Source organism: Microtus pennsylvanicus, chromosome 13 (assembly GCF_037038515.1).
Source record: "Microtus pennsylvanicus isolate mMicPen1 chromosome 13, mMicPen1.hap1, whole genome shotgun sequence".
Lineage (NCBI taxonomy): Eukaryota > Metazoa > Chordata > Mammalia > Rodentia > Cricetidae > Microtus > Microtus pennsylvanicus.
Window position 1 is genome coordinate 65375740 of NC_134591.1, and position 27567 is coordinate 65403306.

The 27567-nt window shown below is 52.6% G+C and overlaps 1 protein-coding gene across 4 annotated transcripts in view; it reads right to left on the reverse strand.

Moving 5' to 3' along the window:
- Rps6ka1 (ribosomal protein S6 kinase A1) overlaps positions 1-22951 on the reverse strand; it is a 38916-nt gene extending 15965 nt beyond the window's left edge. Inside the window, exons 1-10 of one of the 4 annotated variants that reach the window (XM_075947149.1) lie at positions 22710-22951; positions 16164-16208; positions 6690-6806; positions 6377-6458; positions 4580-4660; positions 4331-4410; positions 1978-2084; positions 1250-1287; positions 605-747; positions 145-215 (exon numbers count right to left, since the gene is read on the reverse strand). In XM_075947149.1, coding sequence (XP_075803264.1) covers positions 145-215; positions 605-747; positions 1250-1287; positions 1978-2084; positions 4331-4410; positions 4580-4660; positions 6377-6458; positions 6690-6806; positions 16164-16208; positions 22710-22772 — 827 coding nt within the window. In that variant the 5' untranslated portion in view covers positions 22773-22951. Of the gene's footprint in view, positions 1-144; positions 216-604; positions 748-1249; positions 1288-1977; positions 2085-4330; positions 4411-4579; positions 4661-6376; positions 6459-6689; positions 6807-7610; positions 7794-9311; positions 9410-16163; positions 16209-20781; positions 21354-22709 lie in introns of those variants that run through there. The other 3 variants (XM_075947152.1, XM_075947151.1, XM_075947150.1) reach the window with 3 other exon arrangements.
- Positions 22952-27567: the final 4616 nt, after the last annotated feature.

Genomic DNA, 27567 nt, shown 5'->3' on the forward strand with positions numbered 1-27567 from the left:
AGATGGCAAGGGTCTGTGGAGGCAGGGGATACCTCCCTCTAGCCCTGGTAGACAAAGGTTTGTGGGAAAAGGTGACTCTCTGGCCCCAAAACTGGGGTAGGAGTAGGAAGACCATACTGGTGCCAGGGCAGCATTGGCGCTTACTTCAAAATCAAGGTCATGGTCTCTTTCCGGTCCTTCCCCTGGAAGGGCAGGGAGCCTGTCAGCATCTCAAACTGCAGGACAAAAAGGGTGCAATTTTGATCTCTGTCTCCCACACCTTCTTCCTCCTTCCCAGGCTATTCCAGTTCCAGGATTTTTGCTGGCCTGTTGGACTTTAGAGTCGACCCGGAGCGAGGACCGTGCCTGCTTCTGCCCCCATCCCAACCTAGATTCCAGAAACAGCACTGACGCTGGAAACTGAGGAGAAACCCCTCGTCAGGTGCAGGGCACTCTGGGTGGACTGAAGCCCGTGCATCTCCCAGGGAGATGGTGCAGGTGTGCAGGGCGAGGCACGTGTAGCTGGGAGACGAGGGAGGGCCGGACGATCCTTCTTCACTGTACACACAGGGAAACTGAGTCCTGAGTCTGGGACCGGATCATTTACTCTTGCCAGGACACTCACCATCAACACCCCATAGGACCACCAATCTGCACTGTGGGTGTGGCCCTGGCGGTTGACCACCTCGGGGGCCATGTACTCCACTGTCCCGCAGAACGAATAGGCCTTCTTCTCGTGGTCAATGGCCTCCTTGCTCAGGCCAAAGTCTGTAGCATGGAAGGCAGAGAAGCCATCTTTAGGACCCCTGCCATCCTCATTGCTATCACATTGAGCTCCCTGGCCAGAACAGGGGATCACCTCCATGATACCAAGAGAAAGCTGAAACCCACGGGTATTTGAAGGTAGTGGTGGGGAGCTGTGATTCTAAACTGGGACCTGGGGGCTTTGAAAGGTGGCCCTGTAATTAAGAGCACCAGCTGTTCTTTCAGAGAGCCCAGGTTTGATTCCCAGCTCCCATATGATGGCTAACGACCAGTTCCAGGGGACGCTGGCTTCTGTGGGCAATGCACACATGAGGGACACAGACACACACACAGGCAAAATCCCCATACACACAAAACAAAATAAATAACATAGCCAGGCCTGGGCTTTGGATTCGTGTATATAACTGACACCATCTCTGAGGTAGCAGAGGGAGCTCCCAGACCTCAGCTAAGACCTATCAGGACCCCTCCCATCCTTCCCTGGAGTCCAATACACTTCACTCACCGGTGAGTTTGATGTGGCCCTCCTCATCCAAAAGGATGCTGTAACAGAGAGATGGGTCAGGAGCCTTAGCAGCAGACACTATGTGGGTTCGGGTGGTACCATGGGATGGAGGAAATTGGGCCTGCCCAGAAGAAGGGCTTGGTCGAAATCTACCCAATGGCAGAGTGGTAGAACGGAGGCCCGGCAGTGACATTAGGGCCCCATTTTGCTAAAGGGAAAACTACATCTCAGGAAAGTAACTCTCCTCCACAGGATATAAATGTCTGAGGAACCTGTCTTTCTTTTAAGCACAGCATCTACTATATTGCACAGGCTGGCTTCAAACTCTTGGACTTAGTCTCTTTAGCAGCTAGGACCACAGCCGTGCACCATAATGCCTGACTTGGGGTGTGACTACCTCGACCACCAGACTGTCCTACCTCTTAAGGTAGCACCGGAAGGCATTGCATTTGTAAACTATGGAAAACCACAGGAGAGACTTATCAGGATGTGATCTTTAACGGCAGCATCTCTGACGTCACTAGACAGGATGGGACACATGACACAGCTGCCTGGTGGCCTTTGGTAATAGCACTACGGATCAGGCAGTCCCGAATTACCTAAGGTCAATTTGCTGCTGCCACGACCCCTCCAACCACTCCCTGATAGCCCCAAAAAGGAGAGCCAAGCCACCTCCATTCGAGTGGCCCTGCTCCGTACCCTGTGGAGAGGCCAAGAGTTTCACTCACTTCTCAGGCTTGAGGTCTCTGTAAATGATGCCCAAGCTGTGCAAGTGGTCCAGACCCAGTGCCAGTTCAGCCAGGTAAAACTTGACATCCTCTTCTGTAAACATAACCTGTTGCAGGGAGAGAGACATGCTTCAGCCAGGACATCCTGTTCCCTAAGAGCCGGGCTACGGAGCAGCCACAGGTGTTGAGGGTCTGCCCTGGGGACATAGTGCAATGGTGTTGAGGGTCTGCCCTGGGGACACAGTGCAATGCCACATACCTTTCTCCAATACACAAGTCACTCACTGTGCTAAAGTTCGGAAACAGCAAAGAGTAAAACAATCCAAGTACCCAGGAGTAAAAGACTAGAATTAACTGCCTCTCCCGGGCAGAATCAAGAGCTACGCAGCTGTAACGTAGAACAGTGAGTTTTTCCGCATCCCGATACAGAACAACCCGAGATTTACTGATTTGAGAGGCCAAGCCTAGCACAGTGTACAGAAACTAATCCTTCTCAGGTAAGAGAGTGGGTGTAGAGACTCAGATTATGTTCAAAATGTATTTATAAAAGGAACCTGAGGGCTGAGAGATGGCTCAGAGGTTAAGAGCACTGACTGTTCTTCCAGAGGTCCTGAGTTCAATTCCCAGCAACCACATGGTGGCTCACAACCATCTATAATGAGATCTGGTGCCCTCTTCTGGCCTGCAGGGATGCAGGCAGATGCTGTATACACAATTAATAAAAATAAATTAAAAAAAAAAAAAAGGAACCTGAGATGGTTAAATAAGAGTTGGACGGTGGTGGCACACGCCTTTAATCCCAGCACTTGGGAGGCAGAGGCAGGGGGATCTCTGGGAGTTCGAGGCCAGCCTGGTCGGCAGGGCGAGTTGCAGGACAGCTATATGTGACACCACTGTGGCCTCTAGCTGCTAAGGGAATCTCCCAACGCTTGAGGTGGAGTGCCACGGTCTGTGCTGGTCTAGGGAAAGAAGCCCAAACCCGCCCAGGAAACTAGACTTAAGGTTCTTGCTGGGCAGTGAGAGCTATACAGAGAGCTATACAGAGAACCCCTATCTGGAAAACAACGGAGGTGGGGGGAGCTAGAGGGAGCTGTAGTAACGAGACTGTACCACTAATGTTTACTTTTGAATCATGAAAACGGATCGCCTAATTAAGCGTTAACTTTTCAAATACTGAAAGTTTGGTTCTGAGTAAGTGAGACAATGCAGTGGGAGTTCTATCCTCCTGGAACCAACCCCCATGATGGAAGGAGAACCAATTCTCTCTCACGAGCTGTCCTCTGACCTCCACATACACGCATGTCCACACATCTGTGTGCATATGTCCCAATACACACACATCCGTTGTTTTCTTGTTGTTTTCTTCTGTTTTGTCTTTTGTTTTGTTTTTCAAGACAGGGTTTCCCTAGCTGTCCTGGAACTCACTCTGTAGACCAGGCTGACCTCAAACTCACAGAGATCCGCCTGTCTCTGCCTCCCGAGTGCTGGGATTAAAGGCGTGCGCCACCACCGCCCAGCTCCAGGTATTTTATTTCTAAGAAAGTGTGCATTATTATTTTTTATTTCTAGTGAGTGAATCAGGCCCTGCACATACTAGACAAACTCTCGACCACCATGTTACATCCTGAGCCCTGTTTACTCTTCGTTGCTCAGGGAGGCCTTCATCTTGTAATCCAGCCACCTCAGCCTCAAGCAGCTGGGAAGGCAGGCCTGCACCAGCATGCCTGGCCAAGCTTGGTTCTCTCCCTCCAAAGAATTGTATTAATGGTCCCGATTCTTTAAAAATCAAGTTCACATCCTTTTATATTGGGTCCTTTATATTATATTCTTTTATATGAACGACAGTATAAGAAACTTATGCCTTTTATTGTTTTTTATTTGGTTTGGTTTGGTTTTTTAGTTTTTTGAGACAGGGTTTCTCTGTGTATCTATTGCTGTCCTGGAACTCACTCTGTAGACCAGGCAGGCTGGTCTTGAATTCAGAGATCTTCCTGCCTCTGCCTCACAGGTGCTAGGATTAAAAGTGTACACCATCACTGCCCAGCAAGAACCTTAAGTCTAGTTTCCTGGGCGGGCTTGGGCTTCTTTCCCTAGACCAGCACAGACCGTGGCACTCCACCTCAAGCGTTGGGAGATTCCCTTAGCAGCTAGAGGCCACAGTGGTGTCGTTCATCCTCAGCCTATCCTCAGAGGAACTCGCAGAGGCACTGCCAGGGGTGGCCTCTCTTTCAGGGCCGGTGTGACATTTATTGCAGCCGGGAGGTTACAGGCCTAGGCCACACTGAGAATGGGCTTCACAGGACCCCGGGACTGGACTCTGTACTGCATCCCTGGCAGTGGGATGTTGGCTTACCTCCTTTGACAGTCGTGTGAACAGGTCACCACCACGCAGGAAGTCCAGAATGAGATAGAGTTTGCCCTCAGTCTGGAAGGCTGAGGGAGGACAGAAGCCAAGGCGGAGTCAGCTGGGCCTGTGACCTATGCCTCTGTCCCTGGCTCCTGGGCCTGGCCCGTGAGAGGTGGGACAAGGAATGAGGCAGGTCGCCGGCAAAGGTAGACACTGAGGAGTGGGGTGGCACTTGGGCAGGGTCTGTGATCTCACCATAGTGCAGCTTCACCACGAAAGGGTGGTTCACATCAGCCAGGATGTCTCTTTCCATCTTGGTCCGAACGCGGTCACGCACTGGCCAGAGGAGAAGAGAGGTCACTAAAAGTCTACACCCAACACAGCCTCCCCAAGCCCGACCCTATGGGCCACTTCCCACTCAGCCTTCCAAGTCCGCACCCTCGGGGCACTCGGTTTCCCCCTTCCTCCCCACACTGCCCTGGCTTCTTGGCCTGCTCTTGCTCTCGCTACTCACAGAGTCCAGGAAGAGTTCTGGTGTCTTGCCCAGTTGTGCCCCAGGGTGCCCTATTTCCTGAGGTCCTTTATCAACCCTTCCCATTTCCACGGGAATTCCTAAGGCCATGCTAAAATGCGGTTCTTGGGTGGTCTAAGTAGACATTCTTAACAAGCTTTGTTTACGGATGTTTTTTCTTCTTTATTTTATTGCTGGAGAAGATTATTTGAGACAGGTTCCCATGTAGCCCAGGCTTGCTTCAAAGTCACTAGGTAGCCAGCACTAGCCTTGAACTTTTGATCCTCCTGCCTCTACCTCCCATGCTTCAGTTAGGGGTCTCATGAATGTCTGGTAGGGACAAAGAACAGAAGCTGCCAATCCTGGCCATCAACAGGTTTTCGGTGGACTGGGTTCAAACCCTACCACCTCTAGGAAGCATCCCTGTGGGCTGGGTGCCCTGGACTTCCAACCACACCACTGCTTCCTCTGTTTTAATCCTTCTATTTCTCTCCCTAGATGTGGCAGGGGCCATGCTGCAGCTAACCAGTCCAGCCACTTTCAAACACACCTCACGTTTCCAGTCACCTCATGGCTCCTCCTTCTTGGGGGTCCAAACCTTACCATCTTGTTCTGGTAAATTCCCAACATCCTTCAAGGCACAGGTCCTATGCTTACTCCCCAGAGTGTCCCCAGAACCCTTGCCTAACCTGACCTCTATGACTTCACAGGCCATCCCTCAACTCCTTGGCCTAGGCATCCATGTACAAAAGCCCAGCATCGCTATACCTCACTGCCAGGCCATGTGAAGACTCTCCCAGTCCCTACCCGGTCCCATGAGTAGGGACCACATCTTTCCCTGTGACTCCCACGAATTCTCCTGAGGGACGATCCTACGGTCAGACTACACTAAACCCCCTAGCATCTGTCAGAAAGCCCTTGGTAGGCCAAGGGCAGATCTGTCCTTAAGGCTGACCCTTCCCTTTCTCCAGGTTACTCTCCCAGCCAAGGCTTAGTATGGTCTCCACCTGCTTGCTGGCCACATCAGCCCCCAGACCAATCAGAGTCAGCAACTGACCCACAGCCAGCGACCCATCCTCGTGCACTAAGTCCCCAGAATTCTCGACTTTGGCTTGGGGCTCCCTTCTGAACCTCTCTGTCCCCCAACTCTGTGGCCTTGCCCTCAACTCATGGGTCCCCAGCTTCTATACCCTCAGGCTCCCCGCCTCTTCTCTCATGGGGCCAGAGAGATCTCCCTTAGACTTCCAAGCACCATAGAAGCAACTCTGCCAATACAACACTTTTGCCCAACAACGTGATGGCTGAGAGTCTCCCACCCCAAGCCTCTGCACCCCACTACTTCCTTCTAGGCACCTGCCTTCACTTGGTTTTGGAGGAGGGAAAAGGAGGGGCTGGCTGAGGGTTGGTTTGCTCTCTGCCCCCACGCTAGAGGCTCCTGAAATCAGAGGCACCTCCCTCACCAGCTCTCCAGTCCTGTAGCCCGGGCTTCCTCTGATCCTGAGCCCAGCTTCAGTTCTGCCCAGGGAGGAACTCTTCCTCACCTTTCAACGTTGCCTTCTTTAACACTTTCATGGCATACAAGTGCCCACTGTCAGGCCGGGTGACCTTGCGCACCAGGAAGACCTGGAAGACAGAGGGCAGGAAAAGTCAGGGAGGGGGTGAGAGGCAGCTAACCCAACCATCTTAAAGCCCACTACATTGACCTATAAGTTCTCTGGGACCCCAAGTTGACTTTCTGTTCTCCCTGGGTTATAAAGGTAACCTGTGATCCTTTGGTGGACTGCAAGGCCCCCCCAACACCCTATTTCAGACATGACCTCTGGTACCCTCCCAATAAGGTGCCCTCTGACTTACTTTGCCAAAGGATCCCTGGCCCAGAACCTTAAGGAGCTCAAATTGGGATGGATCAGCCTTCTCGGAGCCAGCCTTGACGTGGTGTGTGATGGAGATCTCCTTGAGGACGCCTTCATCCTGACAGAAGGACAGAGGTGGTAGGCCCGGGCCCCTTTGTAGGCCTGGGGCCCTTCCAGGGCAACATGGCATACAGCTTATCCAAGCCATCCCAACAGACCACTACCCCAGCAGCCTTCAGGCTCATGAGCACCAAGAGGGTCTCAATGGCCAAGAAGGCCGACTATCAGAGGGCCAACTCAAGTGAGGCCCTGTTCCTGTGGCATGGATGCTTGGGCCTGCTCAGACCCAAAGGAAGGTGCAGACATGACCAGGATGAGTTGACCCAAGGCTTGGGTCTGGTGTAGGGACCAACTCAGGCCCGCCCTTAAGGCTCCCCTCCCCCCAGCTGTTTGGGTTTTGCCACAATAGGAAGTAAGGTTTGAGCTCATAATGGGGAGGTAGAGCCAGGCCTTTCTTGCTAGTCAGGATGAGATGAGGCAAACTCTCTGGTGTATGGATAAGGCTGAGGTACACTGAGACCCAAGAGTCACCCAGACATCCCTGTCAACCCACTCAATGCCCATTTGGAGCAACTAAGGGTTAAGGCCAGAGACCCTATGCCCTATCAAACGTCCCTTGATAAGCATCTAGGAGCCCTCGTTGGGTCACTGTTGTGCGGGGACCTCTCTGGCCTTCCAATCTGCCAGTCTTGCCGTGAAGCACTGAGATGCCTCCTTACTTCCCCAGGAAGCAAGTCTGGGCAAGGTCCGGGCATCTAGCACAGCCGAGAGAGTCGGAAGCTAATTTGGGCCACACTGGCTGCCCAAACACCTGTTCCAGGGGCTACTGCCACGCCAGGACCAGATATCCGGGTACACTTACCGAGTCCTGCTGGGGACCAGAGCCAGGGCCAGGGCCAGGCAGAGTCTGGCCGATCCTGGACCGTTGCTTCCTGAGCAGCCAGGGGAGCAGGGCCCTGAGCCGCAGGCGGGGCAGCTTGGGGTCCTGCTCCATCCGCCCAGCAGGGCCACGGCACCATGGCAAGGGTAGGCAACAACCCACTGGGGCTGCCGAGGAGGTGGCTGGGCCTAAGGCGGATGTGCAGGGTGAGGGCGCGGGGGCTGGGCCAGGCCCAAGACAGCCAATCACACAGGGCCTGTGGTTTCCCAGTTCCAGACTTCCACCCTCACTCTGTTCCCTTCTTCTCTCTGCCCCCCTCCTCGGTGCCTGAGGTCTGCCCTCTGGCCCTCTCCTTCATCTTCCCTACAAAGAGAAAGCCCCAAACCAGCCCAGGGGCTGAGCAGATAGGTCCTAGAACAGTAGGGACCTGAGAAGGTCCTCAGGAGGCAGAGAAAGGCATCTAGCATGTAGCAGCAGACAAGGACAGACACCCATCAGGCAGGGGCCGGAAGACATATTTACAATGTGTGTATGTATAGAGCATATACACATTTAGTAAACAAACAGGGAAGTATAAGATGACGCCATATCCCCAAGTGGCAAGAGATAGATTGGGACGATTACCGAACAGACAGACACACACACATGTTCAACACAGAGATGGGTGGGAGACCTAAACCAAGAGGCAAGAACACAGCACATATCCACTACACCGGGGGGGGGGGGGGGGGGAGCCAGTGCCTATGAGAGGCAGAAGGGACCCAAGCACGCAGAGGCAAGGGAGCCTCTCAACATTTATCATGTACGCCATTCACTAAGACAGGCGCTTATCAGTTAGAGACAGGGCCTGGAGCCCAACGAGAGAGACAGAGCTGCAGCAGAGAAGAGAGCCAGGCCAGGGCAGACCCAGACAGGTAGCGAGGCAGGGATTCCCCAGGAGAGGACAAGGGGACAACGCTGTAGGTACTTTCTCCAGTGCTTAGGGAAGAGACAAGAGGAACAAAAGCTGCCAGCCCCAGCACTGAGAGTGTGCTCAACCCCATCTCTGTGAGGTCTTCCAGAACTTTCTCAGGGACTTCCCAGGTGGCCCCAGGATTGAGAGAAGCCAAGAGAGCTGTCTTGAGTGAACTCTGATCCAAATATCCCTAAAACCTCTAAGCCCTCTGAGGGAACAGGAAACTGTGGTTCAAGTTCAAGACAAACCAATGACAGAGTTGCCCTGAGCCGGGTCCCTCCTCTGGGTCCTGTCTGACTGCAGTCAGCAGCCTCAAGTGCCAGGAAAGGGTGGGCAGGTAACTGAGCCAGAGCCCACTTCCTGCACACTCAAGCCTGCCGTCTCTCAGTCCTAAAGTCAGTCTGGGACTTCCCATTCCAAGCTGTCACTCTTAGAGACTCCAAGGGTTTCAACAGTGCCATCAAACCCCCAAGAACACTGCAGGCTGACCAGTCCCCCAGAGTCATCTGGGGGAACAGGCAGAAGGTATGACTGTGGTCAGGCCAAGGCCACACAGCTCCTGCTCACCACACCCCGAGGTCAGCTGCTTAACTCTGCCTGAGAAGACCCACTGGGGACAGATGCAGCTACCCGGAAACTCCAGGGGACAGAAAGCTTTCCCCAAACCTATTCCGTGCTCAGAGGCGTGATGACAGACACCAGTGGAGACAAATTACCCATCTCCTCACCTTTCTGGGACAGAAGTCAGAGTCTCTCTCACCCCTGGGGAAATCTGCTGGGGTTTGCATGGTGGGACTCAAGCCGGTAGCCAGAGGGGCCGGTTACTCCGACAACTTCTGCTTTTTTTAGCCTTCCTAGCCCAGAAGGCAGGGTCCCTGGCTCCCCTCCTTCTCACTTCCCTCTCAGCAGGAAGGAGGAACTCAAAATGGGTTAGGCTCCCCTGCGAAGGAGGGGACACTGCAGACCCCGAGCTATGACCCAGGGAGAGTCCAAAGCCACAACCCTTTCTGTCTCCTGACCCCCAGTGAGAGGAGACAGGAATGCAAACAGAAGCCAGAAGGTGAGGAGACGCCCACACAATATGCATTCAGCATTTGAAAATATACAACCTGGGGGTCCCCAACAACAGATAGGACAAGAGTCAGCAAGGCCAGTCTGGCCGGCACAGCCTGGAGTTGACACACTCCTTTCCTGACAGAGCAGGCGCACCCTGCCTCGTCCTGTTTCTGTCCAGGCACACTAATCTTAAGCCTTGGGATGGACAAGAAGTCAGAAGACCCAAGAAGAGGAATGGGCTCCTGAGGGCAGGCATGGACCGGGCCCACCCCTTCCTAAGGGGCTTTACCTTCTCTGACATTAGCACACCCACAGGAACTAACACGTACGCTCACTCATGCTGGTGATCGGAAACCCTTTCTAGACAGCCCAGTGTAGAAACACAGGCCCCCTCACGCACAATGTACTTCCCCTTCCCTGTCCTCACAGGGCTCTGATAAGCCTGTGATAGGCGGCCAGTGGGGTTGTGAAAGATGCCACCCCAGACCAAAGCTCCTGCTGCTACTTCAGGCAGGGCAGCTTGCCTGAAGATTAGCCACAAACACCTGTGCCAGGCTTCCCTCAACCCACCAGTCCCCACAAACAGGGAAAGAAGCGCCGTGGCAAACAGCGCACCAGAAGGGGCAGAAGGAAGGAAATGGTCTCAGAGCTGCCTTCGCTGAACCATGTGAGGACTCAAAGTCCCTGATGGCTAGGAGGGAGGACACACATCAGCTTATATCCCTGAGTCCTGGCCCTGTTCCTCCAGATTCAGCCTCTGTATTTACTTGCTCCACAGAGTAGCAGGAAGAAAAGCCCAGAGCCCTGCCACCTGACCCTTGTTTTCTAGGAGCTCTACTCTGGGTGTCCTACCTGCTGCGGTCAAGCCCACCTGTCAGTTGCTGGCCCCAGTGGCCACCCACACTCCCTTCCCCAGCTGGCAAAATCTGCAGGGCCTTCCAGGTATGACTCCCAGCATGCCTCTGGGCAGGCTGCCTGCACCTTGGCATCCCAAGGGAGGGGCTGGTCCCAGGCACCAGGTCAGGCCTGGGAAGAAGCCTGAGACTTGAGCCTCCCGTCACAGGGTCATTTAAACCACGTGGTCACTCTTTCCTTCAGTCTTTGCTGAAGTAGGTTCACCGGGCCTGGGCTTGGCACAGCTCCCAAGGACGGATCCTTTTCTGATTTTCAGTGATAAGGAAACAGGACTCAAAGAATGACAAGCCCAAACCCATGTGGATGGCACAGGGGGCAGCTAAGAACTAAACTAAAAGCCTGCTCCTGAGCCAGCCAAAGCTTTACCCCACTTCATCACTGACCCTTAGGCCCCCCTCACACCCCGACACCCCTAGCCAGGCTTTCCTGCAAGCACTAAACACCAGTGCCTCTCCTCTGGCTGTGACTGACAGCTCCCAGCCCCTGCTTCAGCCAGGTGGGAGACAAACACTAGGAGGCACAGAGAAGGCTGGCTTGGGTCTCATTCTCAGGCAGCTCCAAAAAGAAATACTTCGGTAACGAAACCCAACTGTCCTGCCCCAGGGCTTTGATTAAGGTGCTGTAGCTGCCCCAGAGGTGGAGAGACTGTCAGGCTGAGGTCCTGAAGACTTTCTGGGTGAGACGGTACCTTGGCTCTTGAGGATAAACAGGTATGGGCTGAACAGAAAGGGACTTAAAAAAAAAAAAAAGTCCATGCCAAGAAAGGGCATTGTGAGCAAGGTGCTTGAGAAGGGAGCAATGATTCCCACAAGCCAGTGCTCCCAGGCAAAAAGTCTTTATTTCTCAGTCTCGGTTGCCCTCTGCTAAGAAGGTTCTCTAGAAGCCAAACGGACCGTGGAGAAAAGAACCTGTAAACAAAAGCTCTCTCCACTGAACCACAGGCTCTCCCTCAGTGCAGGCTGAATGAAGAGAGGCCCAGGCAGGCGTCCAGGGCGCTAAGCAGGTAGTCTGGACAGTTCCGGTCATCCGAGAGAAGTTTCTCTCAGTACCTGAGGCTGTCTGAGGCTCCCTGAAGCCCAGAGTCACATCCTGCCTAAGCTCCAGGGCCAGGGGAGCACAAGGGATCCGGGAGGGATCAGGGTTTAATAAACAGGAAGAGAGGAAGGGAGGCGGGAGATACTCAGCTCTCAAAATAGACCTGCAGACACTTCAAAGGGGTCCAGCTCCGGAGAGAGCAAGAGGAGGGGGCCTGGGTTGTCCAGTCTACTCCCAGAGGGGAGAGGAAGTAAGTGGAGCCCCGGTGCTCCTGAGAATACCAAGAGCTACAGAACCGAAGGGGATCCAAGGAGTGCTTGCCCTTCGCTATGGATGCTAAGCCCCAACACTCTTTCCAGCTGTAAGGACGGGGCAGCCAGCACTGTATAACAACACTGTGCACAAACTTGGAGGCTTTAATTTGTACACAGCACATTCTCCCTTAGGTGGTCCCTTTTTTGTTTTGCGACAAGGTCTTGATATATAGCCTTAGCCAATCTGGAACTCATTATGTAGCCCAGGCTGGCTTCGAACTCACAGATATCCACCTGCCTCTGCCTCTGAGTGCTGTGGTTAAGGGCCTGTATCATCAAGCCCAGCAAAATAGGTTCTTCTGCATTGTAGTTAGGCTCTATTCTGCCCTCTGGAAGAGCAGCTTGCCCCAGGCACCTCCACTCAATGTCCAGCCAAGTGCTAACGCTGCAGGAAAGATAGTTGGGTATCCCAGAGCCCACCCAACTTTCCTTCACCTACCACTCTCTGGTTGACACTCCGTCAAGAGTTCAGATGATGCTGCTGAGGCTAGGATGTACTCAGGTCACTAATCACTCTACTGAGGGGGATGGGGGGTTGGGGGAGGAAACGCTATATGTAGGTTCTGTGTGCCCATAAGCATGTTATTTCCCCATCTTAGCACCAACCAGTTTTCCTGTCTCCACCTCCCTCCACACCTGGGTGCTCTCTGAAGCTGGGGGTGTACATTTGGGCAAGGGGTCCCTTTCAGTGAAACAGTACGGAGGACACATACGCGATGAAGGACAATCTGCCCGCTCCATCCGCTACCCAATGGTGTGGTCCTGGCTGCAGGCTGAACGCTCCCTAGTGCACTAAGACGTGGCCACTGGGGATCTTCATCCAGTGGTGGCTGAGCTCACACTCTGTGCTAGCCCCCTAGGGTGGGAGACACCCAGTGTTCTTCCTCTTTAGCACTCTAGATTCACCAGCCAGGGAGGAATGGGGCTCTGGTCAAACAAGGCTGGACCCCTAGCTCTGTGTGACATAATTTTCCCAACTGGAAAATGTTGCTTTACCTCTGGAAACTGTACACAGGGCTGGAGAGATGGCTTAATTGGTTAAGAGACTTATTGGTTACAAAACTCCTCTTCCAGAGGACCCAGGTTTGATTCCCAGCACCTACATGGCTGCAAACAATCATCTCTAATTCCAGCGCCAGAGAATCTGACTCCCTCTTCTGATTTTCCCGGACACTACACACATATGAGGCACAAACATACATACAACATAAAAATAAATCTAAAAAATAATAAATAGGGGCTGGAGAGATGTCTCAGCAGCCAAGAGCACTGGCTGCTCTTCCAGAGGACCTGGGTTCAATTCCCAGCACCCACATGGCAGCTCACAACATCTGTGACTCCAGTTGCAGGGGATCTGACAGCTTCATCCAGACATACATGCAGGCAAAACACCAATGCACATAAAATAAGAATAAATAAATCATTTAAAAATGTTTTTAAAAAATAATAAATAAAAGCTGGGCAGTGGTGGCTCAAGCCTTTAATCACTCAGGAGGCAGAGGCAGGTGGATCTCTGTGGGTTCAAGGCCAGCCTGGTCTACAAAGCGGTTCCAGGACAGGCTCCAAAGCTACACAGAGAAACCATGTCTTGAAAAAAAAAAAACAAATAAGTAAATAAAAAAGAAAAAAACTGAGCACAAAGCCTCTATTTTGAAGCCAGGTGGTAGTGAACACCTTTAATCCCAGCATTCAGGAGGCAGAAGCAGGTGGCCAGTCTGATCTACAGAGTGAATTTCAGGGCAGCCAGGGCTACACAGAGAAACCCTGTCTCGAAAACAAACAAACAAAAAACCCAAAATAAAAAACTTCCAGTTGCCAGGCCCAGGTCCAGCCTTTTCCACTGTGTGGCATCTGAGAGCCCCACTGCCTCACTATCCCCAGCCTTGATCCCCTTCCCGCACCAGGATCTCAGTGTGGGAGCCTTAGGCTGTGGAATGAACAAAGTCCTGCCTAGACAAGCCCCCTCCCCGACTTAGCCAATCTTTTTTTTTTGAGACAGGTCTCATATAGCCCAGACTAGCCTAAAACTTACTCCATACCAACCAGGGGTACTTTCTCCTGATTCTCCCGTTTCTGTCTCTCAAGTACTGGAATTACAGCCTGCACCACCAAGCCAAGCCCTTTAACAAACTGAGCTCAGAACCAGTTCCCCAAGCCTTCGCTCTAACCCCCGTAGACCTTCAAACCCAAGATCTGAAGGCCTCACACGGCTCCAGCTTCTTACTTTTATTACAAGGAAACTAGAGGCAGCTCCTTTACGGGAGGAATCTCCAGTCACAGCCAGAGATAACCGATGTCCAAGCTACAAGGCTTACTTGCCCCCAAGGCTCTGTTGTTATAGTAACCAACATCAGGAGGAGGTAGGGGCCTACTTCTCCCACTCAGCCCCACCACACCCAGCTGAGTTACCTTATCTGAGGAAGCTAAGTACGTAAACACCAGTACCAACCCTGACTCCAAATCAAAGGTCATACTTGAGCTAGGCTGACCAGGCCTAGAAGGTGGGGCCCTGGGCAGGAAGTAGAACTGAGCAACTAGCGAGGCAGTCCCGCTGCCTGCGAAGCAGTTACTACCTCATCTGTCCTCTCCTCAGGAAAGGCCTATTCCCCAAATTACAGCTGACTGCAGGGACTCCGAAAGCAGAAGAGCTTCTGGGTAGGAAGTACCTGGAATCTAGGTTTGCACAGACCCAGAGGGCTTCCAAAGCCCCTCTATTCTCTCTCTCTCTTCCCCCCCTCCCCCCAGATCTGTGACTGAGGTGTGGTTCTTCCTACTACAGAGATGAGAAAGCCCAGGATCAGAGAGGACAAGGTACTCAGCTAAGGTCACATAGACGGCTTTAGCTCTGGGAGACTGGTGGGGTGACTCGGTGGGTAACTAGGGTTGTTGCCACGCTTGACAAACTGAGTTTGGTCCCTGGCATCTACACAACAGAAGGAGAGAACTGACCTCAGCATGTCTAGGGACATGCACACATATGTACACAAAAACACATACAAAATTATCAAATAAAAGTTAATCCAAGCACTCAGGAGGCAGAGACAGGCGGATCTTTGGGTTTGAGGCCAACTTGGTCTATAGAATGAGTTTCAGGACAGCCAGAGCTACACAGAGAAACCCTGTCTCAATCAAAAACAAACAAACAAAAAGTGCAAAACGGGCGGTGGTGGCGCACGCCTTTAATCCCAGCACTCGGGAGGCAGACGCAGGTGGATCTCTGTGAGTTCGAGACCAGCCTGATCTACAAGAGCTAGTTCCAGGACAGGCTCCAAAACCATAGAGAAACCCTGTCTCGAAAAAAAAAAAAAAAGTGCAATACATTTTTGGGGTTGGGCACAGTGGCAACCACCTTTAATCCCAGCACTTGGGAGGCCAAGGCAGGTGGATTTCTTCCAGGCCAGCCAGAGTTACATGGTAAGATCCAGTCTCAAAAAATAAAAACAGTATTTTTTTTTTTTTAAATAAAGAGCCAAGCCGGGCGGTGGTGGCGCACGCCTTTAATCCCAGCACTCGGGAGGCAGAGACAGGAGGATCTTTGTGAGTTCGGGGCCAGCCTGGTCTACAAGAGCTAGTTCCAGGACAGGCACCAAAAACTACAGAGAAACCCTGTCTCGAAAATCAAAAAAAGGGCTGGGGGGGGGACTTAATTGGGGGGAGGGAATTGGGAGGCGGTGGCGGGGAAGAGACAGAAATCTTTAATAAATAAATAAATTAAAAAAAAAAGAAAATTAAAAAAAAGAAAATAAAAAGAATAAAGAGCCAGCAAGGGATAAGTATCCTAAGGAGGCAAAGACACCTGGGATGAGGGACTACGCCTGAGCTTTGGAGCTGGGAGTCCCAAGAAACCACCCGGAAGGCACTGGACGTGGTCAGAAGATCCGCTGGGTTCCCATTCCCACCACTCCAGTTCACAGGTCCAAATGTCCCCAAGTCCTTGTTGCACCCACTTCCACCCACCAAGGAGGTCAGCACAGAACACAGACCTCTCCAAACCCTCCCTAGGCCCCACTACCAGTACATAAGCCCGGAAAGTGTTGTGGCCTGGGTGACAGACAACCAGAATTCCTGGATCCTGTACCTGTGCCCTCCTTCATCTTTGAGAAAGGGAAGATGAAACCAGTGGGCTCCGCCCCGAGCATAGAGATAGGGCCGGGCTACACAAAGGAGAGAGAGGCCAGGGCCTTCTCATCCAGGTGCTGCAAGAGCAACGCTCTCTCCTTCCCGGCCACGACTTCCCTCGCCGCCGACCCTAGTCCTCACCTTGGATGGCTGAAGTCCAGCTTCTTCAACTGACGCCTGTCCATTCTGGAAAAGAGAAACAGAATGAGGGCACGGTCACAACTTACCTTCAGGGGGACAGATGCATGCTGGGACTCTCCATCCTTGGGTGTTCCTAATAGCATAGCCACAGAGACCAGTTATTTTTTTCTTTTTCTTTTTTTTTCCAAGATAAGGTTTCTCTATATAACAGTCCCGGCTATCCTGGAACTTGCTCTGTAAACCAGGCTGGCCTCGAATCAGAGATCCTCCTGCCTCTGCCTCCCAAGTGCTGGGATTAAAGGCATGCACCACCACCGCCAGGCAAAGCCAGTTATTTCTACATGGGTCCCCTCCATCTCTGCTTCAGTAGGCAAGAATCAAGCCCTCTGGCAACAGCCCTTCCCAACCCAGGCAGAATACTCCCAGGATGCAGGTATTGAGAATACCCAACCTTCCTAACAAACACTCCATCATCTACAGAGTCTCAGCTCAAACAGTACCTTCCTAGGGAGGACGCGGCACACACGGCCACGCTCTGCAGGGCAGACTGTGCAATCATTGCAAACTAACCAACCACGAGAGGCCTCCGTATCCCATCTGGACCACTCAGATAGATACCCTAACTTCCACAAACTGCTATAAGGAAGGAGAGGACAAATTTGGGAAAGGTGTCCCTCCTGGTGGCTTCCCTGGTCCCTGCCCTACTTTGACAGCCCTCAGCAGGTGAAGTGATGGCTGTACCCACACCTTTGCTTTTCTCCACTGCGCTACTGTTCACATATGGACACACCCTTCCCAATAACCAGGGATTCCCAGGAAAGCAGATAAGAGTGGCCGCCATATGCCAAGCTGGGCTCACCGCTCCACACCTGTGGCACTGCTTAGTCTTTCTAACAGCCCTGGGAGTCAGGCCCTGGCCCAGGGGGTAGAGGAGGATGCCGGGGCTCAGAGAGGACTAACGAGGGAACCCTGACACAGCTGAAAAGACGCGATTTGAAGTGTGGCCCCAGATGGAGGGCTTGGCTAAGGAAAGGCCCGCTGCAGAGCAGCCTGTACCATGGCCAGGGAGGACCCACCTCTGAGCTATCCTGCTTCTTCTGGACTTTACCCCAGTTGGAAACTACGCAGGCTGGGGTGTACCATAGCTGGTCTCTCCATTCCTACAGGCTATGAGGTTAGAAACCCAACTGAAGACACTGTCCCCACCCCTCCCGGCATAGAGTAAGTACAGTGAAACAGACAGGAGGCTCCCAAAGGCTGGGACTTTGGAGCCAAGAGCCAGGTCCATAGGGCAGCTTTGGCTCTGCTTGGCAGCAGCAGGCATAACTACGTTCTACCTAGTATGTATTCCCCTTTGCTCCTGGAGTGGCTGCCCCTGCCTGCCAGGCCATCCTTCCTGCCCTGAGCCCCCTAAATGTCCCTAGTACTCCCCAAGAGTCAAGTGTTACATGGGTACACACACACACACACACGCACTTAGGGAAGGGATGCACTTAGGATTGGCCAGGGCCTAAGGGCAGGACTAGACAGATGTATTTGCTGAGTCCAGCTTACCCAGCAGACCTAGATGTCAGTCACAGAGGAACTGTTTCACCTCAGGCACGAACAGCCTGCCCATCAGCCCCTGCCCTAGCCCTCCAGAGGTACTCCAAACCCTCATCTTCCTCCACATCTCTCAACCCAGCCACTGTTCACTGAAAACCACACATCCTCCGTGACTGAGACGAAGCCGGAATCAAGTTCCAGCTCCTCAACACGAAACCCACAGCCATCACCCTCCAACTACCCTGCACAAGGATTCAGAAGTGGGTGCAAATTCTGGCTTCTACCATTTGCATGACCCCCCCAAGGAGGTCATTTCACTTCTCACAGTTCAGTCCCCTCACCTGTAAACCGGGGGATAAAAATAACATTTCATGGAGAGCTGCTACAGTCAAGGAATCAAGCCCAACAGTACACACACCTGCCATGTGACTGGCCCACAAGCAGGAGCCACTGTAGCCATGATTACCATCGCCACCCCGACCGCCTGGCTCGCGTCTTTGTACTAACTCACACAATGGTTTGTCTTGTGATCTGGTAAAGCAGTGAGATGTACCCCAAGAACATCTGTCCGTGAGAGCTCGCACCACATCCACCTGAACAGCGCTCTTGACAAAGGCAATGAATTTCGACATTCTTATCCCCCTTATAACATCTTAGGGCAACCAACAAGAACACCCTTTCTCAAGCTTTAAAGATACGGAACGCCGGCCTGCTGAGATGGTTCATCAGGGTAGGGGAACCTGCCACCACGCCTGAAGACCTGAGTTTGACCCCTGGAATGCAAAAGGGTGGAAGGAGAAAACAGACTCCACAAAGCTGTCCTACGGCTCCCACATATGTGCGGATGCATGGGTATGTACGCACATCATGTATACATACACGCAGTAATAATTACATTTTAAAGATGGGCTGCTTCTTGAGTCTGCGGCAATCCTTGCCTAGAGACCACGCTAGTCTTCTGTGTACCATTCCAGTTTTTCAAGACAGGGCTTCTCTGCAAAGCTCTGGCTGTTCTAGAACTCACTCTGTAAACCAGGATGGCCTTAAACTCACAGACATCCACTTGCCTCTGCCTCCCGAGAGCTGGGATTGATTAAAAGCGTGCGCCACCTCGCAGCTCACTCCAATTTTAGTACTGTCAAAGCAAGCACTATTGGGTCCTCTTTGGGGCTCCCACTGAGTGACCCCAGATCATGAATATGACCGAGCATTCGCATGGTGACTTACCCTACCAAGAAAACCTTCCTGCTCTTCTTGTACCTCCTCTGTCCACACAGCCTCTAACTCTTCCTTCTCTCCCATGCACCCACAGCACTGAGCACCCAGGTTAGCTCAAGAGCACAGCATTACTTGTCCTTCACCAGCTCATAGTACCAACCCAGGGTCCAAGATATAGTTCATCAAAGGAAAGGTGAAAGGTCAACCCAGCAAGGACAGCTAGGGGGCCAGAGTAGGTTCTTGCTAGCAGGCGACAGCCATGGGACCATAACTCTAATTCATGTATCTGCAAGTCTAAATCCCTGATGAAAGAGAAGACATAGCAAGACCTATCAAGATTTTTTTCTCCCTTAGCATAATTCAGGGACAACCCCCCCCCCCGCCCCCAGCCTTGTTTGGCTAAGATCCTCCCCTAGGTACCACTATCAGGGAGCGTTTCTCTAAGAGCTGATACCGAGGTCTCTAGAGAAGTGACTGGTCTCAGTAAAGGACTGAAAGGCAGAGAAGACAGCAGAGAGCACCTGATAGGAGGGAGGGACAGTGGGAGGAACGCGGCTGTGTAGCCACAAGACTCGGACCCCGCACCCGTCACATCGCTTCTCAGAGCCTGGTTTCTTCCTCCGTATCACGACAACACATCTACCTAGTCAGCAGCTGCACTCGAGGGCTCAGAATACTAAAGGAAGTCCTAAAAAGCCTATGGTGAGCTGGAGAGACAGCTCAGTGGTTAAGAGCACTTGTTGCTCTTCCAGAGGGTATGAATTCAAATCCTAGCACCCATGTCGAGTGGCTCGCGATTGCCTGTAACTCCAGCTTCAAGGGACCCAGTGTCTTCTTCTGGCCCCTGCTGACACCAACACACACATACACGAATAAAATAAATAAATAAATCTTTAATGATAATTCTTTAAAAGGCCTAGGGGAGAAGGTTTTGCTCAGAGGTAGAGTACCTGCCTACCACAAACAAAGCCCTGGAAGGAAGGAAAGGAAAGGGAAGAAAGGGGCGGGAGCTAGGGACACAAACCAGACCCTAGGACCAGGGCAAAAAGCCTGGGACAGGGACGACCCTTTGTCTTCTTGGAGCTCTCCATTCTCCTATCTTCCCCAGGAGCACTGTGAGGACGGAGATCTGCTCAGAGCCCTGCACCCCTTCCCATAGTTGGGAGTCATTTCCTAACAGGCAGGCTTCTTCCCACCTAAGGGTCCAGAGCAGCTCCTGAAAAAGCTGGGAGCAGAACAGATGGGGAAAGACAGCACGTGCCCTGCAGGCAGGAAGCAGCCCCAGGAACGGAGGTCTGAGCCCAGCACTGGCAGCCCTGTGCACTGTGGGAGCCTGGGGGACAAGTGCCAGGACACTGCTAGCCCTCGGCCAAGGCTGGACAAGGGCCCTGCGGGCTGAGCAGTGTATGCCAACATCCGGAGCTGCTCTCGGAGTACCTGCCACCTGCGCCAGTTTAAACCCAACCCATGCTCATCTTCAAGCCTCCTTTGCTTGGTGGGAAACAGCAGGAGCACCGAGTTCCAATCCTGGTCCAGATATTAATGCACGGGCCGGCATTTCCAAGTTCAGCTGTCCCCTCTGAAAATGGGAGTCATTTCTATCTCAAGAGGTTGTGAAAATTAAAGTAACATAACATCCATGCCCAGCCGATAGCGAAGTCCTGGTGGGGCAGGGCCTGGAGAGGAAGCTCTATTTCTGCCCAAACCAAGAAAAATCCAGGTAGCATCCTCACCCATACTTCCCATTGGCTTATTCCACCTCGGCCCAGCAGCCCAGTTTTGGTGACAGCAATGGGAAGACGGGGCAATTCAGATCCAGACCTCTTGTGCCAAATGCCCCTGCCAGCCCCCTTACCTGCCTCCTTCCTGACTGGAAGCTGCCCACGACGGCGCCAGTACCTGCAGGTCAGGTCCATGTATCGCTTACATGTCATCTGTGCTAAGAACAGCAAGGCCCTGTTCTCAACCAGGAATGCACACCCTCACTGCCCCATGGCTCCTGTTACTCAGACAATAACACCCAGTCCACTGGCACCCTCCAAGGCCTGGGGGAGGGGACACAGAGAGCAGTACCCAGCTTTTATTTTTGCACCTTGTCAGGCCCAGGAAGCAGAGTTAGAAGCTCATTTGTGGCACTGGAAAGAGAAGCCCAGATGACTTGGGCATGGACTAAGGGCCACCCCCAGCATTTCTGAAATAAAGTTCATTGAAAAAAAATCCTCTCCCCATCCCAGGAAATCCGACAGTCTCCTCTCCCCGAATTCAGGTGCAACACTGTTCAAACTAAGATGTTTCCGGTTTAACCTGGCCCCCATGAAGTTGGCCCTGGCCTCAGGATTTCCCAAAGGGAAGCAGGAAGTGCTGCCCTGGAGGAGGCCAGAGCTCCCAGATCTCTACCCTCCCTGCTAGTGTAACACTGTGAATCTCGAGGCTAAGCCCCTCCCCAACCATACCCAGCTCAACTCTCCCTTCCTCTGGAGGCCCAGGTGGCAGGGGCGTGCCCAGGCAAAGGAATACACCTCTGAGCCTTCCCGCGGGCCTTGTGCCCAGACCCGAGGTAGAGGGGGGGAGGCAACAGGGGCTGCACAGGGCAGTGCTCCTCACCTACCAGGGTGAGTCAGCGAGAGAACCTCTGAGGGCTGTGTAGGGCCTGTAAAAACCCCATGGCAGGGATCCCAGAACAATTTACTCCAAATTGCGCCTTCAGGTTGGTTACCTAATCCAGCCGCGCCCACCCTCCAATAGCCAGTGTAGGCCATCCCTTTAAAGGGGCAGCCAACCCTGGGTGCCTGAAGACCTGGGGTCCTCACTGTGGGTCTCTCTACCTGTGGTCCTGACAGGCAGGGAATATGGTGACTGCCCTAAGGACCCAAACATAGGCAAGGAAGGGTTCAAGCCCAAGAGAAAACCAATCTAGATTCTGGGGTCAAGTGAGGTCTCCATCCCTCTTCTACACCACCTAACAGCTCCAGCTAAGGCAGAGTTTCACCTGCCCCCTTCCCAGCATGAGAGCAGGACAAAGTTTCACACTTGCTGGTTCAAGACTTGACCTTGATCCTAGGGTCACGGGCCACCACCAAAAGTGGCCTCCTGCATGCTCAGGGTTGGACCACAAAGCCCTCGAAGGATAGGAGCTGCTTCTGGAACAGAATAGGTGGTAAAAGCCACACTACCCCAAGGCCCAGCCTTTTCTAAGGGAAAGGAAGAAGGAGGGAGAGAGGAAGACGGATGCTGAGTCTCTTCACCAGAGACAGTCTTCTCAAGGGCTAAGGGCAAGCCCACTCTCCAGCATAACCTGAAGTAGGAGACTTTTCATAACTGCCATGGGTCCGGAAGGGCTACCTTCCTGAGGTCAGAAGTGGAGGAACGAAGAGAGCTCTTGGGGAGAAGGAACGGGGAGAAACCGGATTCCCATGATCCTTGTCTCTAGTTGAACCCCAGACATCTGACCCAAGCCTTTGCCATCTGCACTGACTGGGGCACCTCCCACAGCTCCCAAAAGATGATTAGCGGGACGGGTCCTAGGGGTGCTTAGGGAGTCAAATCTCAACATCCCGTGGGGTTCCCTCTCCTGGCTACCGCAGCGGGGTACTGAGCGCCCTAGCCGAAACGTCCCCTGCACACGCACACCCGGAGCACAGGGGGGTGGAGCCGGACAGTGGGCTAGAGACCAGAGGGCACTCGCGTCCTCGCGGGGCTGCAGAGACGCCGCGGGCCGCCCCGCCCCTGTGCGGATCCGGGCTGGCCGTCCGCCGGCGCCCGTCCCCCGCCCCTCTCACTCACCTCCGGGTCCAGCGGCACCAGCTCCATGAGCGGCCAGGGCTCCTTGAGCTGGGCGAGCGGCATCGCGCCGCCGCCGAACCGCCCGCGCTCCTCCCGGCGCCCCCGGGCTGCGCCGCCTCCGGGCCCCGGATCCCCGCCGCTGCACTGAGACCCCCGCGCGCCCCCGAGCCCCTCGCGCTCTGGCTGGGCCGTCCGCCGCCGCCGCCGCGGCACTCGCACTTCGGCTCCCTCCGTCACCCGGCGCCGCCGCGCCCATTGGCTACCTGCGCGGGGGCGGGGCCTGGGCTGCCCCGCCCACTCTCCACGGCGCGGCATTCCCGGCGCGGACCCCCGCCCCCAACGCGCTGGGGAGTCGGCCCCGCCTCCACACGAGCCCCTGGCCCACTCTCGGCCGTGCCCACTGGAGACTGTGCGGGTATCTCCTTCCCGGGCTGTGTGTCCCTGCGCAGACCCCGCCCGGCCCACCGTTGTCCTGTCCTAGCAGCATTTGGAATCTTAACCCAGATGTGCCTTCGCCCTCCAGGGGGAGGGGCTGCCACCCTCCACGGGTTGTCCTGGGCCTGATCCAGACCGAGGCTTGTAAGGATCCGGCGTTGTGTGTCCTCAGCTCGCCGAGCTCCAAAAGCTGCACCGCACGGGAACCCACGCTGGGGTCTCTAAGGTGTCCAAGCAGGCCAGCGCCAGGACCCACAGCGCCCCCAGGGTGATTTCCTAATACGCATTTTCTTCCCCTCCCAGTCTGTGTTGTGTCCTATCACTTGAGGGCGCTGGTTTCAGGCCAGGTCCGGCGTCTCTTCCTCGGCAGGCCCGATGGTGGTCTTGGTTTGAGCTTGAAGCCCTGTGGAGGGGGCAAAGTCTAGGCCAGGTGGGATCAGGAGTCCCTCGGGCAGGATTTGGCCAGAGCCCAGGTGTGGTGAGACTTACTCTCAGGTGAGAGCCCAAGGACAAACGAGAGAGAGAGAGACAGAGAATTTGAGACTGGGTTCTGGTGTGTGAGAGAAAGAGAGTATTTGAGATTGGGTCCTAGTGTGTGCGTGTGTGTGAGCGCGTGAGCGAGAGAGAGAGTCAGACAGACAGACAGAATTTGAGATTGGGTTCTAGTGTGTGAGAGAAAGAGAGAGTATTTGCCGGGCGATGGTGGCGCACGCCTTTAATCCCAGCACTCGGGAGGCAGAGGCAGGCGGATCTCTGTGAGTTCGAGACCAGCCTGGTCTACAGAGCTAGTTCCAGGACAGGCTCCAAAGCCACAGAGAAACCTTGTCTCGAAAAACCAAAAAAAAAAAAAAAAAGAAAGAGTATTTGATTAAGATTGGGTCCTAGTCTGTGTGGTGTGTGTGTGTGTGTGTGTGTGTGTGTGTGTGTGTGTGTGAGAGAGAGAGAGAGAGAGAGAGAGAGAGAGAGAGAGAGAGAGAGAGAGAGAGAGAGAGAGAATGTGTGTATTTGAGATTGGGTCCGGTGTGTGTTTCCTTGCTTGGTTCTGGGTTTGGAACCCAGGCTTTGCACACTAAGTTGCGTTTGGTACCATGGACCTAAACCTCCAGGCGGCTTGTGAGTCTCTTGAGAACTTACCACCTCCTACCAGACACTCAGAAAGGTGGAGTGATTTATCCAAAGTCACCCAGCAGATCAGGAGTACACTAGTGTTTAAAAGAGTGTGGGGGTGGGCTTATGAGATGGCTCAGTGGGCTCCCAGCCCCAGATGTGTTGGAAGGAGAGAACCAACACCCACAAGTTGTCCTCTGACCTCCACAAACATGCATGGCACAGGGGCAACTTCCCCCAATAAATTTAAATGCAATAACATTTTTAAGTGCACGCCTTTAATTGTAAGAGGAGACTGCTCATGCGTTTCCTGGATGCCCTGACCCTAAGAATCACACAGACACTGTATTAATTACAACACTGCTTGGCCACTAGCTTGGGCATATTTTTGGCTAACTCTTATATATTAAATTAATCCTTTTTTTTTTTTGGTTATTTTTGAGACAAGCTTTCTCTGTAGCTTTGGAGCCTGACCTGGAACTAGCTCTTATAGACCAGGCTGGCCTCGAACTCACAGAGATCCGCCTGCCTCTGCCTCCCAAGTGCTGGTATTAAAGCCATGCACCACCACCGCCCGGCCAAATTAATCCATTTTTATTAATCTGTGTATTGTCACGAGGCTGTGGCCTACCGGTAAAGGTTCTGGGTGTCTGTCTCCTTTGACAGCTACATGGCATCTCCCTGACTCTGCCTTCTCTCTTTTCATATCTCTGCTTGAATTTTCTGCCTGGCTTTACTCTGCTAAGCCATTGGCCAAAACGGCTTTATTCTTTAACCAATGAAAGCAATATATGCAGAAGGACTTCCTAGCACTAGGAAAGCAGAGGCAAGAGGATCTGAGTTCCAGGCCAGCCAGCGCTACATAATGATATTGTCTCCAAAAAAAAAAAAAAAAGTCTGGGTGGCATGCCTTTATGCCTTTAATTCCAGCACTCAGGAGGCAGAGGCAGGAGGGATGTCTGTGAATTCAAGGCCAGCCTGATCTACAGAGCTAGTTCCAAGACAGCAAAGCTGTTATACAGAGAAACCCTGTCTCAAAAAACCAAAAGAAAAAACAAGTAAGTAAATGAATAAATAGAAATAAATTTAATTCTGGAGACAGCTTGGGCTGCATAATAATGACCTTGTCTTAAAAAAAAATGGCAAATTGAAAAAGAAATAGAAGCAGATGCTGCTCATGCACTTTTTATCTCATCTAAGGTGGCTGAGACAGGATCGCCCGAGCTCACTGTTCAGCCAGCTTAGCCAAATAGGTGAGCCCCAGGTCCAGGGAGAGACCCATACAATAAATAAATAAACAAATAAAAAGATAAAGACATGGCTTGTCAACTTATGGCCAACACACGTGGGCACACTCATGCACACCCACACATAACACACACATAGACATACACACATGCACATACGAAGTAGATACCAATTTCTCCCAAATCTACATGTTCCCCTTATCCTGTCTCTTCCCTTAGTGGGACCACTGCTGGCTTGAGCTGTATCTTGAGTGGAAAGGACACTGGAACCCAAAACCATGGATTTGAATCCCAGATCTGCCATCTCTTCAGCCCTGGAAAACTCCTGTCTTTTATGTTCATCTTCGTTAGCTGAAAAATGGGATTAGAACTCTAGTCTTTTAGGTTTGTAGTTAGGACCAAACTCATAAGCCTATATATAATTTATAGTTGTGAATTACATACCACACCCTCTCAGCACAGTGGCACAGGCCTGAAATCCCAGCATTCAGGAGGCTACGGCAAGAGGATCTTGAATTAGAAGCAGATCAGCCCAGATTATATAGTGAGACTGTGTCTCAAAAAAATAAAAGCAGGCCGGGCGGTGGTGGTGCACTCCTTTAATCCCAGCACTTGGGAGGCAGAGGCAGGTGGATCTCTGTGAGTTCGAGACCAGCCTGGTCTACAAGAGCTAGTTCCAGGACAGGCTCCAAAACCACAGAGAAACCCTGTCTCGAAAAAAAAAAAAAGTAATCCAGTTGGGTGTGATGGTGTATGCCTGTAATCCCAGGTCGTGGAGGTGCAAGGCAGGAGAATCTGGAGTTCAGAATCATCCTCAGCTTTGTATTGAGTTCTAGGGTAGCCTAAACTACAGGAGACTCTGTCTCAAAGCTCCTGACAAGATCTCTCATAAGGTAAAGGCACCTGCCATCAAGATAAAAGAGTTTGATTTCCAAGATCCACATAGTGGAGGGAGAGAACTAACTCCCAAAATTGTGCACTTGGAAACACACACACACACACACACACACACACACAGAGAGAGAGAGAGAGAGAGAGAGAGAGAGAGAGAGAGAGAGAGAGAGAGAAATAGAATCCAGAATGGTATTTCTGCTCTTTAATCTCAGCACTCTGAAGACAGCAGGCAGAAAGATCCCATTGAGTTCCAAGACAGCCAGAGCAACACAGTGAGACCCTGTCTCAGTAAATAAATAAATGAATAAATAAGGTTAGAGATATGGCTCAGTTGATAAAGCAGCAGTGCCAGGATTAGGATGGGAGTTTGGATCTCCAAACCCATGAAAAAGCCAGGCAGTCCCGGTGCCCTCATGCAGTCACAGTACCGGAGAAACAGGGACAAAGGGTCCCGCAGGGCAAGCTGGCCAGCCAGACTAGCTGTGATTGGTGAGCTCCAGGTTCAGTGAGAGACGCATAAAGTGGGCACACACACACACTCTATACACATATACCCTGACCATAAATTAATGTAGCTAAGGCTAGCAGACACTACTGTGTTCTTCCTAAGCACCCTTCCTGTATTCTGTATATTGCAGTATATACATCAAGGGCTATTCTACCCAATGAAGCAGATAAGGATGTTGGGGACAGCTTTGTGCCAGATGGTAGTACTTGTGAACATCGGTGTCAGCACCGTCCACGCTGACTGCCTGGGAGCAGTTTGAGATGCTGCAGCTCTGACTGTCAGGGCCAGAACCCAAATACTCGAGCACACTTGATTATACTATTACCTGCCATCTATCTGATACTCAAATTGAACTAGAGATCCTGGGTTTTGACGTGCTCAGTCTTGTAATCTTCCTCAGGGCTCAGACGAGCTTGCACACAGGTGACAACTGTCAAACAGCTCTAAGTGACTCTTGAGGAAGACACACTGAGAACCACAGCCAGCTGGTGGAGGCCTGGGCAAAGTGGCTGGACTGCAGCCAGGGAGGGGACGCAGCAATGGCTCTGCCTTCAGTCTCCTTCCTCCTCCCTGTCCAAGGACTCTGCCCTGCCAGGCTGCCAGCCTCACTTAAGGGCTGGGTCAGTGATGACCTCTTCAGCTTAAAATTTATCTCATCTACATAGCA